The sequence below is a fragment of the Crocuta crocuta genome, unplaced genomic scaffold, assembly GCF_008692635.1.
Source record: "Crocuta crocuta isolate KB4526 unplaced genomic scaffold, BGI_CrCroc_1.0 scaffold72, whole genome shotgun sequence".
NCBI lineage: Eukaryota > Metazoa > Chordata > Mammalia > Carnivora > Hyaenidae > Crocuta > Crocuta crocuta.
Window position 1 is genome coordinate 8,228,465 of NW_027529427.1, and position 14,636 is coordinate 8,243,100.

The 14,636-nt window shown below is 46.7% G+C and overlaps 1 protein-coding gene across 12 annotated transcripts in view; it reads left to right on the top strand.

Moving 5' to 3' along the window:
- The window catches only part of CACNA1C (calcium voltage-gated channel subunit alpha1 C), a 654,628-nt gene that overhangs the window by 61,782 nt on the left and 578,210 nt on the right, over nucleotides 1-14,636 (top strand). For all 12 annotated transcript variants that reach the window (XM_077759249.1, XM_077759252.1, XM_077759241.1 and 9 more), the window contains exon 3: nucleotides 1,092-1,197. In XM_077759249.1, the coding sequence (XP_077615375.1) occupies nucleotides 1,092-1,197 (106 nt within the window). The remainder of the gene's footprint in view (nucleotides 1-1,091; nucleotides 1,198-14,636) is intronic.

The window sequence follows — 14,636 nt, forward strand, 5'->3', positions numbered from 1 at the left end:
TTTATTTGTGAGTACAGGTTTCCCTGGGAGAGGAAGTTGGTCCCTTCTTCCAGAATTCCCATCTTCTTTCTCTTCCTCTTCTTGTTAGGTCCCATGGACAAGCCTGGAAACCTGACAGTGTTGGGGAGTGGGAGGAGATGGGCCGGAAGAGCATAAACTGGCCTTCCTCTTCCCCTTTCTGGCCTTCAGTTGTGGGTGCAGGGTGGAAGGACTGTTACCATATGAGGTCATTTTTTTCTTGAAAATTTGTTCTTCCTGGCATTTTGATAAAGAAATCCAGCATAAGAACCTCACTGAGTGCACTGCTGCTTGTGAGTGAACCAGCTTATCCCTCTAGATCCCAGCACACACCAATGGAAAAGTCAAGAGGAACGAGACGTCAGCCTTGCCCACTGAAGGCAAGGCCTCCACAGACTTAGGGTTAAGGTTTCCATGTGGAGCCGTGGCTTGGATCAGAGATGGTTGCCCTGCCCTAAATGCACAGCATACATTCCGCCATGCTCTTGAGGGTCCAGAGCCCCCATCTTCAGATTCTATGAAGGTGTCAGAAAAACAAAGTGGAAGGGGAAAAAAACACTCTAAACTTCATATTAAAAGGTCTGAATCTCCAAATTTCAATGAAAAATCTTGAAGTCAAGTCTGCCTTAATCTACTGTCTTGCCTCTCCCAACTCCAGCTTGAGTCCCCAGGGGAACAGTGTGGAAGCCACGGGAAAAGAGGTGTCTGGGGGACGGCCTGTCCCAACTGGAGCAGGCCTTGCTCTGTAAAAGTACCCCAGAGCACACATGAGGGAAAATGAAGTCCAGTGCAATCTAAATAAATAAAAGAAGAAGAAAAAAGTTTTTAGAAATCTGTGTTTACTCTGGCACGCGACTGGCCTCCACTGCTTTTGACATATTAGGAAAAATTTTGGCGGGGACCCATTAGAAGCACTTTAAAAGGCATATGTTTCTTTTCAGAATACAAGGGGCTTGGAATGTATTGTTTAAACAAAATTCTTACGAATCTTTGATTCATTTTAAAATATATATGTGTATGTTTGTTTCACTTATGCCTTCTGTGGCCTTGACTTCCTTAACTCCCTTCCTCAGACCATTTGAAATAATTATTTTACTGACTATTTTTGCCAATTGTGTGGCCTTAGCGATCTATATTCCCTTTCCAGAAGATGACTCCAACGCCACCAATTCCAACCTGGTAAGTCCACCATCCCGTCTCTGCTTTTCTCCCTTGGTGCGGAACCGAGCTTGGATCACATGGGTTCAAGGTGGAATGTGGGGAGAAGTGACATGTGTTTGACATGCACAAAAGTGCTGCTGTGCTCAAGTCTCAAGTGCTATTGCTCTCTATTCAAATCAGCACCTGTCTTATCACAGCCTGTTTTCAGAAAGAATACTCCAGTTAGGTGGTGGTGAGTTGTGTGCAGTGTGTGTGTGTGTGTGTGTGTGTGTGTGTGTGTGTGTGTGTTAAGGGCTACAAAATGTGCTGCATAAGTTGCACATGCAGGTGTTTCCAGGAGCAGGCTTTTATTCTTGGATCATTTGTTGTATTTATTTTAAGCAACTGTGTCCCATTGGTAGGGTTTGCTCAGGTGATCTGTAGTATCACTGCACGAGAAGTAATTTCTAGGAAGCTTTTAGGAAAGTTTCCTTTTGCAGCCAAGATGTATTATTTAGTTGAAAGGGTTTTATTTTCTTGGGAAAGGCGGCTTTCCATTTGGATTGTTGGGAGGCCAGTGCTGGCAATTTGGGGTTAGAATTTGTCCATGGAAAAAGCGCGGCGTGTGTTTACTTTTGGCTGAGCGTGAAGTCATTACAGAGGCCTTTGCTCCGTCTGGGCATGGGAGGAAAAGAGCTCTGGAATGCAGTTGGCAAAATCGGGGCACTCCAGGGTGCCTCTGCTGCAGGCAGTAGGAAAATCCTGCCTCTCTCCCCCTCCCCTGCAGAGACACCATAACTTTTCCTGTGATTCCCACAAAGTGCATCTTTTCCCCTCATCAGCACCTTCCTCTAATTAGCGAGATTGGACTGTCTGATGAGATCGTTTCGAAAAGAAGCAGGAGGGTTACAGAATTCTCCTCTCTGTTGTTGCTGGCTGCTGATGGTATCATGGGTGTAATTCTTTTGCTTTTTAACCTTTGACATTTTCTTTGGCCCCTTCAGCAAATAGATCTGATGCACATTTGAAACTTCTCCACCATTTTCCCCAGTTCCGATGATTGGCCCCAGCTCCATATTGGGTAAGGTGTCATGGTGTGAGCTGGGCCGCTGCGTCTCGTGGCTCGGCTTGGACTATGTGTTGGGGACAGGTTCCCGAGCTGGCCAGTGAGGTCCGAGTGATGACATGGCCAGAGCCGGCAGGCAGAACATTAGCAGTCCACGCGCCCTTCTGAGGCGTGACCTTGTCTCTTAACAGGCAAGAAATCTATACTGTGTCAGAATAAATACAAGAGAGAGTGTCTCCCAAATGGCTGTTGGAAAAGCAGGAGCATCTTCCATCGGTTATACTTGTCTCTGTGTCCACCTCCCTCCCCCGCCGCGGCCCACCCAGAACCCCTGAAGCTTAGCACTTAATCTGCAATAAAAAAAAAAGAATCTGTGTCTTATTCTGAAGCTAGTGAAGCTTTGGGTGTACTCTAGACAAAAGCAGCGGGGAAAGTGGGTAGAGGGTTTGTGTTTATTTTATGCCGTGGCCCCTCCTGGCAGTGTTCCCTGGGGGGGGGGGATCAGCAGTGAGCAGAAGGAAGCCTGGGNATTTTTAAAATCACACCACAGAGTGATGGAGGTGTTCTAAGAGTGGATGGTGGTGATGGTCGCCCAGCTGTATAATTGTACTAAAAATCATTGAGTTGTATACTTAACAATGGGTGATTTTTATGGTACATAAATTATACCTCAATAAAACTGTGTTTTTTTTAAAGTATAATACCAGCATGGAAACTCAGGCCTCTCAAGACCTCCCAATGTCAGCTGCTTGTTGCTCTTTTATACCTTGCAAATGAAGGGGAGGTTAGATAGGTGGAGGGAAAAGCGATAGGTGATAGATGGTAGGTGATGGGGACAGCTAGTGAAATTTGTCAGTGACATTACACTAGGAGCTTGGGGGTGTAGAACAAAGTGTGAAGGGTTGAAAAGGGGCTTCTAGGTGCTAGAGCAATTCCCACCTCTTTCAAGCCATGGCTTGGGCAGTGACTTACCAAATGAAGGAAGCATGCTAGCATTTCCTTTATCCCAAATACAAACACACACAGATAGACACACAGATATACACAGATGGACACAAACACAGATGTAAACACACAGAGACATGCACAGATAGACACACACACACAGATAGACACAGACACACACACAGATGTGTACACAGATACAGACATAAGTACAGATGTATACGCAGATACACACATAGAGACACACGGACATACACACACAAATACACACAAACACATATGTGCACATATAGACATACATACACAGACATAAACACTTAGGCACACAAACACTTATATACATAGACATGCACACAGGCACATACTTCTCTAATTCTGCTCTATTTCTGAACTTATATATATGTATATGTGTGTGTGTATATATATATATAATTTTTTAATTTTAATTTTTTTTTAGCAAGAGCCTGCATTTGCCACTTCTGCCAGTTTGTTTTTGCTCTTTCTTCAGCTCCATGCTCTCTGTCTCCCATCTTTATCTCTGGAAAGTAAAAGATATGGATCTCAGTTGGCAAACTCAGGAGGGAAAGAAATGCAACTTGTTTTTGCTTTCCTATAACTGAACATCCTGTCTGATTTGTGACTCCATTTGGCCTGTGGCATGAAGCTCATCCCTATAAGTGCAGGGCTGGCAGCCCCTTCCCTGGAGTTGTAGCTTAGGGCCACTGCATTATGGAGCTGAGGGGAAATGCTGCTCTTGTGTGGTTGATCCACACCATTGAAGAGCCTTGTCCCTCCTGGAAGGGAGATGTCCCTTATCCCTTGTCCCTCCTGGAAGGGCCTTGGTCTTTGATCCCTGCAGGTGGTGAGGTCTCTTATTCCCCAGCAAGGCATCTCTTGATCTGCAGCTCTGGATCTCTTGTGGCCATGCTGGGGCTATGGGAATGAGGACACGGTGAAGATTTCAAGGCCTTTTCAAGGACACACCCTAGGGCCTCACTTATTTTTGTTTCCTTGCTGATACTCCCAGGTTTGCCATCTTGGGATCTTTGTTTGGGGCAAGGTCACTCAGCAGATGCCTCCTGTGGTCTTCTAGAGGGTTCTCAGTACCCTGACCTATACTCCTTGAACTCTGAAGCCATGCTGTGGCTCCTGTTCCCTGCATTCCACTGTGTCATATCTTCCCTGGGACAGTGCAGGCCATTGACAATGGGAGGGGGGCGTGATGGCCATGGGGTATTAGAAAACCCCGAAAACAAACAACCAAGCCAAACCCACACTGGCTTATAGACCAGGCTATTATTCTGCTCCCTGGATATAACCAATATGAGTGTTGTGATTTGGGCCCTCCTCTTCCTCCTTCTCCCCACAGCATCTTATGTTGTGAGTTGCCCCTTTACAAAACTCTTTTGTCCCTTGGCTTTGGGACATAGTTACTATTAAGTCCTCTCCTATTTCTTCCTATTTTTTTCCTGCTTCTTCTAGCTTCTTGTCTTCCATGGGAACTTTTACCAGGTCTCTGTCCTGGCCTCTCATATTTCCTCTTTTTGTGCTCTCCTCTTGGTGAGCCCAGCTACTTCCACAGTTTCATGTTCCCTTTCTAAGTAAGGTGTTCCTAGACTTATGGATCCAGCTCTCAGCTCTTTCCTGAAGCCTGGGCTAGGATTTCCTACATTGGAGAGGCCAGTGGACCAGTGCAGTGACTCCTGAACCCAGCTTGATTATTACAATCACTTGTAGAGCTTAAACTGAAAGATTCCAGTGCTTCGGTAGCTCTGATTCAGATTGAATAGTTCTGAGGCTTGGTCTGGGAATATGCATTTGAAAAATCCCTCATGGGCAGGAGTAGGGGGCTAATGATCAGTCAGGTTTGGGAGCTACTGGCTTTTTGGATGGAGCAAACTTTGAGTTGGCTTGATGTGGGTTTATGTCTTGGCTTTACCACTTTGTATCTTAATCTGGATCTTAATGTGAAGTTGCTTATTTTAGTCTTTCTGAACCTCAGTTTCCTAACCTGTAAAATGGAGGTAATGCTTCCTTACAAGGTTCTGGGGAAGAGCAAGGCCAGTGGTGATCATGAAATGCCCAATGTGGTCTTGGCACATAGTGACATGTGCCATGTGCCAAGATGTCTTGCAGATACTTCAAACAAACAAGTCCAGATAGGATTTATCCTCTCTCTCATCACACAGCTGGTTTCCAAAAAGAAACCACACAGGAATGTTGCTCCCAACCTTTTCCCTTAGCTCACTGGCTCTGTGGACTGACCTTGATGTCACACAGAGTCATCTTGAACACCTTCTTCCCCTCACCATGCTCATCTGAGTGGACATCCAGATATGGAGTTTCTATTGACAATATCTCCCATTTAGCCTCCTTTCTATTTTCAAAGTCATTTGTGTCAACTTCCTGTGCCTTTGTTTGTTACGGGAAGAGCAAAATCACAGTATCTACCTTGGGAATTGCTGTGAGGATTAATGAGACAAGATGGGTCAGCCTCTTAGAAGAGTGCAGTAGTGAGGCTCTATGCTGGGTGGTGGTGGTGTTACCTTCATGCCATTGTCAGCATCCCAGCCCAGGCCATTTGTGGTGTTTTGCCTGGGCGATTGCAGTAGCCTCTTACCTTGTATTCTACCTCTAGTGCCTCCTTCTACAGCCCCATCTTATGCTCCTTCAGTCATTTGACAAACATCCATGCCCAGAGCTAGGCACAGTGTTTGGGATATTTCAAGAGGCAGACAGGAAAGATAAACATGTACAGATGTTTGCAAATCATGAAAGGTCTTATAGGGGCTCAGAGTGTCAGGGAGGAAGCACTGATTCATTTTGCTATTGGGAAGGGAAGAAGGGAAGGCTTCACATGGGAGGACATATTTGAGTTGCATCTCCCAATAAGAGGTGATTTCCAGGCCAAAAGAGGCTTTCAGTTTATGTGCTGCCAAAGTGAGCACCAAAAGAGGCATTTCACGTTGAGGTGTACACATGTGCAAAGGCCCTGTGGTTGTGCCCTTTATAACTAGACTTTCAAGTGAATGAGAAGAGCCAAGTGAAGGGGAGCTTCCTGGCCCATGCCAGCAGTTGAACTTAACTGCAGGTCATGGGAAGATCCTGAAGATTTTAAGAGAAGGAGAAGGCTGGGTCTTGGAGTCTTTGAGAAAGTGTGCTTTTGCAGTGTAAGTAAAATGGCCTGGATGGAAACCTCAGTGTTCTTAAAGAAAAAAAAAAACTGCAGAAGTCCAGATGATAGTGACAATAGGGATAGAGAGGAGGGTGGTCGATTTAGGAGGTAAACTTCCCCGGACTTGGGACCAATTGGATATTGTAGATGAAGCAGAGAGCAGACTCCTGGGATGTTGATGTGCTGTTAGCCAGGAAGACTTCAGGAGGAAGTCACATTTAAGGGGAAGAGACTGAGGGGTTCAGTCTAAACTTTGTTAAGTGAGAAGCCCATGGAACCGCCAGTAGATATTAGTTAGGGGCTCAGGAGGCATTTGGGGCCGAAGAGGGAAGAGTGAGGGGTTGGATGGCAGGAGGAGCCACGGGCCTGGGTTGGAGCATCACAGGGTGGACCCTGGACTCCCAAGCTGCAGCCATGGGGTAGACAGAGGGAGGGGAGCCCCAGAAGGCGTGACAAAGGTTCGGCCTGCAAGGTAGGAAATGGGAGAGAGTAGAGCCTTAGAAGCAAAGGTCAGAATGTTTACAAACATAAAAGAGAGACTGGTTGCTGGCTCAGCCTTCCTTTCTGGCAGTCCAGGAATCCCAGGAGGACTGGGCTACCTGCGGGGGAAGCTGAGCTCAGGATCCAGTGCAGGAAGAGAGGATGTAGGCCGGCATCTGTAGTTTCCCCCAGGCCCTGAGATAGTAGGTGCATAACGACTGTTTATTGAGCTTCAGTGTCCTGCTAGAACATGGTCCCCCAATCACTTAGGTACCCCTGATATGAAGCTCAAGAATTCCACCTGTACTTTCATGGCATGGTTCTATCTTTTAAATAAGGAACTGCGATTTCAGAGTCCTGCTCTGAGAAACAGCAAAGGAGGGACAATGGCAACAGCGGTGGTTTTTGGACCTTGGTGGGTGAGAATCTTATGGAGACTGGTTAGAATGCAGACTCCCAGGCCCTGCCCCAGAACCCCCCATTTCGTGTCTGGAGTGGGCCCCAGGGAGTCTTGTCTGCAGTCACCCCCACCTTTCGTGACTGGTGCGGGGGACCGGGGACTGGCCTCTGAGCTCGTCATCACAAGGCAGACCCTCCTGCATCTTGCCCTCCCCACAGCCCTCTCTGGGATGCGTTGGCTGCCGAGAGGTTTCCCACTCTGTTGGGTTCAAGAACAGACTGTTTAACGAAGCACGCTGGCGCTGTCACAGAATTAGCCGAGTCTTCCTTTCACACACCCTGGCAGACTCACATCTGCGCTTGCTCCTGCTTATGGTTTCCCTTGCAGATTTGTCAGCTTCCATACATCCTCCGTCACCCTCTCCTTTCTCCTGCCTCCTTAATATAACCCCCATTTATTTTTCTAGCACTTTGCTTTCTTCTCCTTCCGAGAGATGAAAAGTATTCCGGTATAGAAGGGTTTTTTTTTTTGTTTTTTTTTTTTGGCTCTTTCCTCTCATTATTTAAAGAAAAGTCTGTTTTATGCTCCACCTAACATATACTTTTGCACCCAAATCCATCATCTTTGTTATCTTTTCCTCATGTTCGTAAAGCATAATGAAACCAAACTGACCCATGACACGACATTTCTCTTTGTATTATTCACAGTCTTGTTACTGGCAATGCCACCTGCTATGCAGTACATCATTTATAATATAGCAGCTGTAAACCCATTCCACCAATAGCTGTTACCCAGTAGGTACATTGTAGGGTGTCTGTTGAACAACCTCTGCGAGCAGGGTGAACTCACTGTGTGTGGAAAACTTCCAGTTCTCTCAAACCCCAAAAAGTCCACAAAGACTTGGCTTGGGTTGAAATATTAAGAGAATATATTTGGCATTTGACCTTGTGCAAAGAACAGTGCTGTGTACTTTCTGGAGCAAGAGCCAGGCTCTCTGCGGAGGCGGAGAGGCCAGAAAAGGAGTTGTTTTGGGGCTGGGCTTGCCATCTCCATTATGGACTAGAGTGAACTCAGGGGGATGGGTTCATGAGAGGTGCTTGAGCTACATTAGGAAAAAGGTTGGAATGTCAGATTCCTCATCTCCTGCTGTAAAGTTGGGCAATGATGAGAGTTGGCGTCGCAGGCTGGCCACAAGGGTTAAATGAGTTAATGTACGAGAAGTGCTTAGAACAATGCCTTGGCACAGCATATGGGTGTTGTCCTTTAGAACTCAAAACCAGAGGCCGAAAGCCATCCCCTCCATCTGGTTCCTTGGGGTAAGTTAGAATCAGTGGCACTTCAGGCTAGCTTTTGTTTCAGAAGGGCGAGAGAGGATACCCAAAAGCCCTCATTTCTGGCAACTCTAATCTGGCAAGATTGATATGTGTCTGCACATGCCTCAGCCTCATTGGCTACTGCACCGGGAGGAGTGGAGATGTGTGCATGGTGAAAGACAAGCCATGAAGGGAGAGCCCTGGGTGGCCTGTGGGGGACCCCCCCCCCCACAGGTGTCTTGTGCCTGGAACAACCCTGTGTCTGTCCCTTCCCAGTCATGGTTGTGGGAGCCTGAGCACTATAGAGTGGAGGTTTCCCCATCCCCAGGCAGGCTGGGCTGAAGGAACTCCGCAGGACCCTGCGTTTAGGCCACAAGTTCTGAGATGAGTCCATGGCCTGCCCACCAGGCTCTCAGAGGCAGGGGCAGCCCCTAGTCAGAGCTTCTATTAGAGAAGTGAATAAAAATGCCAGTTCAGGGGCCCCTAATCTCCCTGCAGTGAGCTGTGATTTCTTGTATCATCAGATTTGTCTAAGAGTGAGAAGTCTCTGTGGGCTTTCACGCATCAACAAAATGTGATTTATTATTGCTACTTTGTATGTGTCATCCTAATGCCCCAGGCATACACACTTCGCAGAAATATTAGGGTTATAGAATACACCAATAGATAATTGCAGGTAATAAGCCACATAGCTGCTGCCTCATATGTGAATCTTCTCTGTGCTACGTGGTGAGAGGGAACAGGGTTGGGGGTGGCAGCAGCGTACAGTCTGTCTTTACATGAGAGCACGGGCACAATGCCGTGCTTCCACTGAATAAGACCTCCTCTCTGAGGTGCTCACTGATCTGGTCTGGGTGGGACCTGGGCGTGGGTATGTCTTAAAAGCTATTCTGGAGCCAGAGTTGCAGGAATTGACCTGGGAAGAGAGATCTGAACTGTGTAGCCTTAAGTCAGCCACTTAACCTTCCTGTTTGTGTCTCTTCCAGCAAGTGGGAGTAGTAAAACCTGCTTAGTCATAATAATCGCCCTCATTGAGTGATCACCGGGTGCCAATGCTTTGCAAACACTGTTCCTAATCCCCACAGCAATAAATTATAATATCTATTTACTTCTTTACTTGAGGGTAGAGAATTTGTCTCTTTTGTTTGCTGCTCTATCCCTAGCGCCTTGCGCAGTAACTGGCACATGTCAGGCTTTTGATAAATATTTGTCGAGTGAATGAATGAGCCCAGGTAGTATCCCTTTATTTCAGCTGAGGAAATAGTATCTCAGAGAAACAAAGTGACTTGATGAGTGCATGGCAGAGTTGTAATTTGAACTCAGGAGATCATTGCCTGGGCTCTTTGCTCAGTTCTCTGGAGTATGTAGGGTTGCTGTGAACATCGAATGAGGTAGGTATGAAAATGTTTCAAATATTAAGGACCCTGTGGCAATATTAACAGGTATTTGAAAATACAAACTTGGTTCTGTTGCAGAATCAATTTGGTAAATGCTGAAGGAACCAAAGTTAAATTAATTTGCTGTGAGACCCTTTGGAATCCTTAACACGTTATGTCACTATTTAGTGCTTTGAGTATATTAATGCATTTAAGTATCTTAAAAACCTTAGGAGATGGATACTGTTATTATTCCATTTTACAGATGAGGATGCTGAAGCACTAAGAATTGAAGCAATTTTGGCCTTGAAGCATAGCTGCAAAGTGAAGACTGTCTTGTGAACAGTTGTATAGATAGTGTTGTGTAGACACAGGCAGTCACCTCCAGCTGTGAGTTCCTAACCATGGTGCTACAGCAGCCTCCCTGTGGCTAAGGTTCCCCTGGGGCTCCCTGGACTTTCCTGAACCTTCCCAAACCACAGACAGCTTGAGGAGTGGTGTTCCTTGGAACACACCATGGTGAATACTGTGCTCAAGCAACGCAGTGGTTTCCCTCATCCCGAGGACGGATGCCATTAGGAGAAAGGACCGAACAGAGAGCCTGATGGGGCACGCTGCAAGGGCGGTGCAGCAAAGGAGGCCGGCAAAGCCCACCAGGTGGCCGGGTCAAGGACTTGGCATTTCCAGTGGGATAGCAAGTTCCCTGATGGATTTGTGCTTACTCTAACCATCATAAACCCTCTGGTGCCTGGGGCAATTGTTGGACTCAGTGTTTCCTCACTAAATATTTCAGAGGAGAAGGCATTGTCTGCTCTGCATTTACCAGTGGATGGGTGAGAGGAGATGATGCTTTGAAATCTAAGTATGGTGACACCTCTTGCTCCATTTTTGTCCATCTGTATTCATTTTGGGGGCAAAATGTTCCATATGTATTCACACTCTGGGTAATAGAAGCCCCTTCATGTATTGAGCACCTTTTAATGTAAGTATATTTGAAGAAAATTTTTCTGGAATATAAAATACAAATCCCTGGATCTTTAAAGGAAAAAGTCTTGACATACTTCATCCTTTTTCTGAGATTGTACAGTCACTGGAAATTTGAATTATTAAAGCTGCCATGATACCATAAAACCATTGAGGGACTGAAGGAAACTCCAAATAGCCCAGAACACTGTGATCTGAAAGGGTCTTTGGCATCATTTTCATACACCATCCCGTTTGGGGTGTCTCCTGCTCCAATATCAGCCCTTTCGATGTGCTGATCCCTCTCTCTTGGGAGTGTGGCAACTGGATAACCAAATCCATTATAGTTATGTGCAAAGTAAATAAATTGATTCTGATTTAGGAGGCTCATTTATGAATAAGGTGCATTAGCTTTAATTTGTGGATTTTATGAAATTGATTTTGGCTTCTCAGAAGCCTTTTTTCCTCTTTATTCCCTTTGTTCATACTGATTTCTGTATGACTGAAGTTGTTGGATTAGTGCCTTTCAGCAAATAATAACAACAGCACCATCCACACCCACGTAGCCGCACTTCCATTGCTGCTGCTGCTGTGTGTATGTTACAATGTTGACTCATTTAGTCCTCTCAATAACTCCATGAGACCTCTATTATTATGATTATAATCATCCCATTTTAAAGATCAGGGAAATGAGACATAGAGAAATGAACTAGCTTGCCTCAGGAGTGTAGCTCCTTAGTCCAGGCCCTTAACTGCTGGGCTATGTGACTTCCCTAAGGTGTGTAAGGGAGGGGTGTTTTGCCTAGAATATGGTCCTTTTAATTACTGGGGGCTCAACTAGGATACCTATAACATATGTGATGATCTTTTTTTTTAATGTTTATTTACTTATTTTGAGAGAGAGAGAAAGCGAGCAGGGGAGGTACAGAGAGAGAGAGTGAGAGAGCAAGAGTGAGGGAGAGAGAGAGAGAGAGCGAGAGAGCGAGAGAGTGAGAGAGAGAATCCCATAAAGGCTCTGTGCTGCACAGAGTCCAATGCGGGGCTTGAACCCATGAACCCTGAGATAATGACCTGAGCTGAAACCAAGAGTCAGATGCTTAACCAACTGAGCCACCCAGGTGCCCCTATGTGATGATCTCTTTGCTAAGGGTTGTCAGAGGAGGAAGGACAATGAATGTAAGGAATGAGCCCCTCAGTCTGTGTGTGTCTATGAAAATCTTAGGGGCGTGGCACACATAACACACTGGTCGGTGCCATTTGGTAAGTATGGGAGGTGGGCAAGGAAGAAGCTCATTTGTGTCCCTTGCTGCCTGAGCAGAAGACTGGCTTTGAGACCCCATATTCTTTCAAGGACCCCTGAGACACATTAGCTGAGATCTTTAACCAAGCAGGCCTTCAGGCCTCCTCCTAAATAGATGAGAACCTCAGGTTGGAGTACCAGACCCAGAATCAGCCTGACTTCCTGACATAAGCTTAAAACCTGAATGAGGCTTCTTGGGAACTGAGTCAGTCCCCTGAGCAGTCTTGGGGACTACTTTGTGAAGCAGTTCTGAAGAGTAAGAAGGGCCCACATTTGAATGAGGGGCTCTCTTGGGAGCCTGGTCAGTATAGTCTAGTGGCTGGGCCAACAGAGTCAGATGTAGGGGACCTCAAGGGCAGCCAGCCTCAGATGAGAGCCACATCCCTTTAATGGGTGTGGCTTCATGGGATACACCTGAGTACTCCCACAGGCCCTGTGGGAGGTGGGTAAACATTATAAAGCCATGGCCTAAACCCTGGTAGTGTGATGGCAGTGAGAGAGCCCCAAGCTTGGAGTCACTGACCTGGGGTCGAGCTCCAGTTTGGCTGCCAACTAATGTCATGGCCTTGTCACTTTATTTCCCTAGCCTTTAGATTTCTTGATGGTGACATAGATAATAACTTATACCTCACAGAGTCACAGCTGACTCAAATGAGAGGATGTATATAAATGTTCTAGAAAATGCAGAGGACTGTATAAATGTAGCTGCATTATCACAGTAACTGTTGTTATTAAAACTAGACAGATATATTCAGTCTCTGATACATTTACTTCTTTTTTTCTGGTATGTTCCTCTGTGAACCTTTTCTTTTTAGCCTCCTCTCAAGATAACTTAGAGATGCAAAAGAACTAAAAGCCAAGTTCCAAATTTAGTTCCTGACCTTTCCAAGATGGATGGTGAGCAGTGTGGCCATAACCTGCTTGTGCTGAGTGCAGCTGGGCTGTTGGAGCCTGGGAAAGCCAGATGAGGGGACCATCCTATCCTTGACTGGGCCGGGGCCTGGAACCCCTCACCCCCACATGCAGGGAGCCCCTTGCTGGGGAGCTCACTGGGTGCTCATTGTGTTTGCTCCTTGGGGCTACTTTAACTCTGGCACAAGTGAGTGTGGTGGGTGAGTTGTTCCTTCAGCACCATCCTGCAACTTGTAAAGCCTTCCCAAATACAGGGCACAGATGACAGATGGGCATGGGAGTTTCTGTGCCTGAGGACACACAGTCAGCAGCATGGCCTGGGAAGGTCTCTCCCTCTAGGGCCTTCAAGTCCTTAGGAGACAGGGTCAGACATTGAGAAAAAGGACGGATGTCCAGGAGGGGACCTCGTGAGCTGAATCGGGTCTTCAGCAGATTGGACCACAGTGCTGTGGGACTCGTGGTCGGGTTAGGTCTTCACAAGCTCAGAGAGTGCAGACCTCAGAGCTGCCTGTGCTTGCGGGTGGATTCTGGTTCTGCTGGCAAAGGCAGGCAGCAGGGGGTGGCTAGTATGCCTGAGAGCTGAGCTATGTTCACAGGTCAAATGTAGTGTATTTGAATTATGGCATCTGGAGGGGGTCAGAGGAGAAGTAGATGCTACAGGGAAAGGTGCAGGGACATGTTGTCATCTTGGTCTGCAGGTGCCATGGGGCCACCTTGCTAGCCTACTTGGTGGCTGAATTCTGGGGTGACTCACAGTGTCCTGCACTCTTTCACAGTCGGTCCTGTCCCCATGATTGTGACGCTGTTCTATGATTAGGACAGGGGAGCATGACTGTGGTGGGGCATGCTGTCCCACACAGTGATGTTAAGAAAGGGGAAAAAACGGAAGGGCGGAGGTCTAGTCTAGTCTGGTGACCACTTAAAGGTGACTGGGTCCTTCCTGGTGAAAAGATTCCAAGTATAGGAGGATTTGATGTGTGAAATATTCTCTGTTCCTGGTGTTCACGAAGGAGGGACTCTGTAGCAAGCATCTGAGCATGACCTCTAGGAGCTGAGAGTGACCTGGACTGGTGGCCAGCCAAGAATGGAATTCTGCCAATAGTGTGAATGAACTTGAAAGAAGACTCCCCTGTCCGTCACTGCCCCGATTTCATCCTGAACAGAGAACTTGGCCCCTCTGTGTCCAGCCTACAGCACTGTGTCCAACAAAGCTAGCAAATGTGTTTTGTTTTAAGCCACTAAGTTTGAGGTCATTTGTCATGCAGCAGTAGTAAACCTTCAGTTGCCCCCTGTACTTATACCCCAGCATTGCTGGGCTGGAGCGAGTCTCTGCCCCTCACTGAGCGGATTCTCATAATGTTGTTCCTCTACTTTGCCTGGCTAAATGCAGCTGGCTCTTGGTGTCTCACCTCAGATACCTCCACTTTATGTACTTGTCCCTCTGGCTGACTATCGTGTATCCTGAAGGCTCCGATTGGAAGTCACTTCTTGTCGGAAGCTTTCTCTTCTCCTTCACAGTTTCATAACATTTTCTAGATTCAGTAGCCC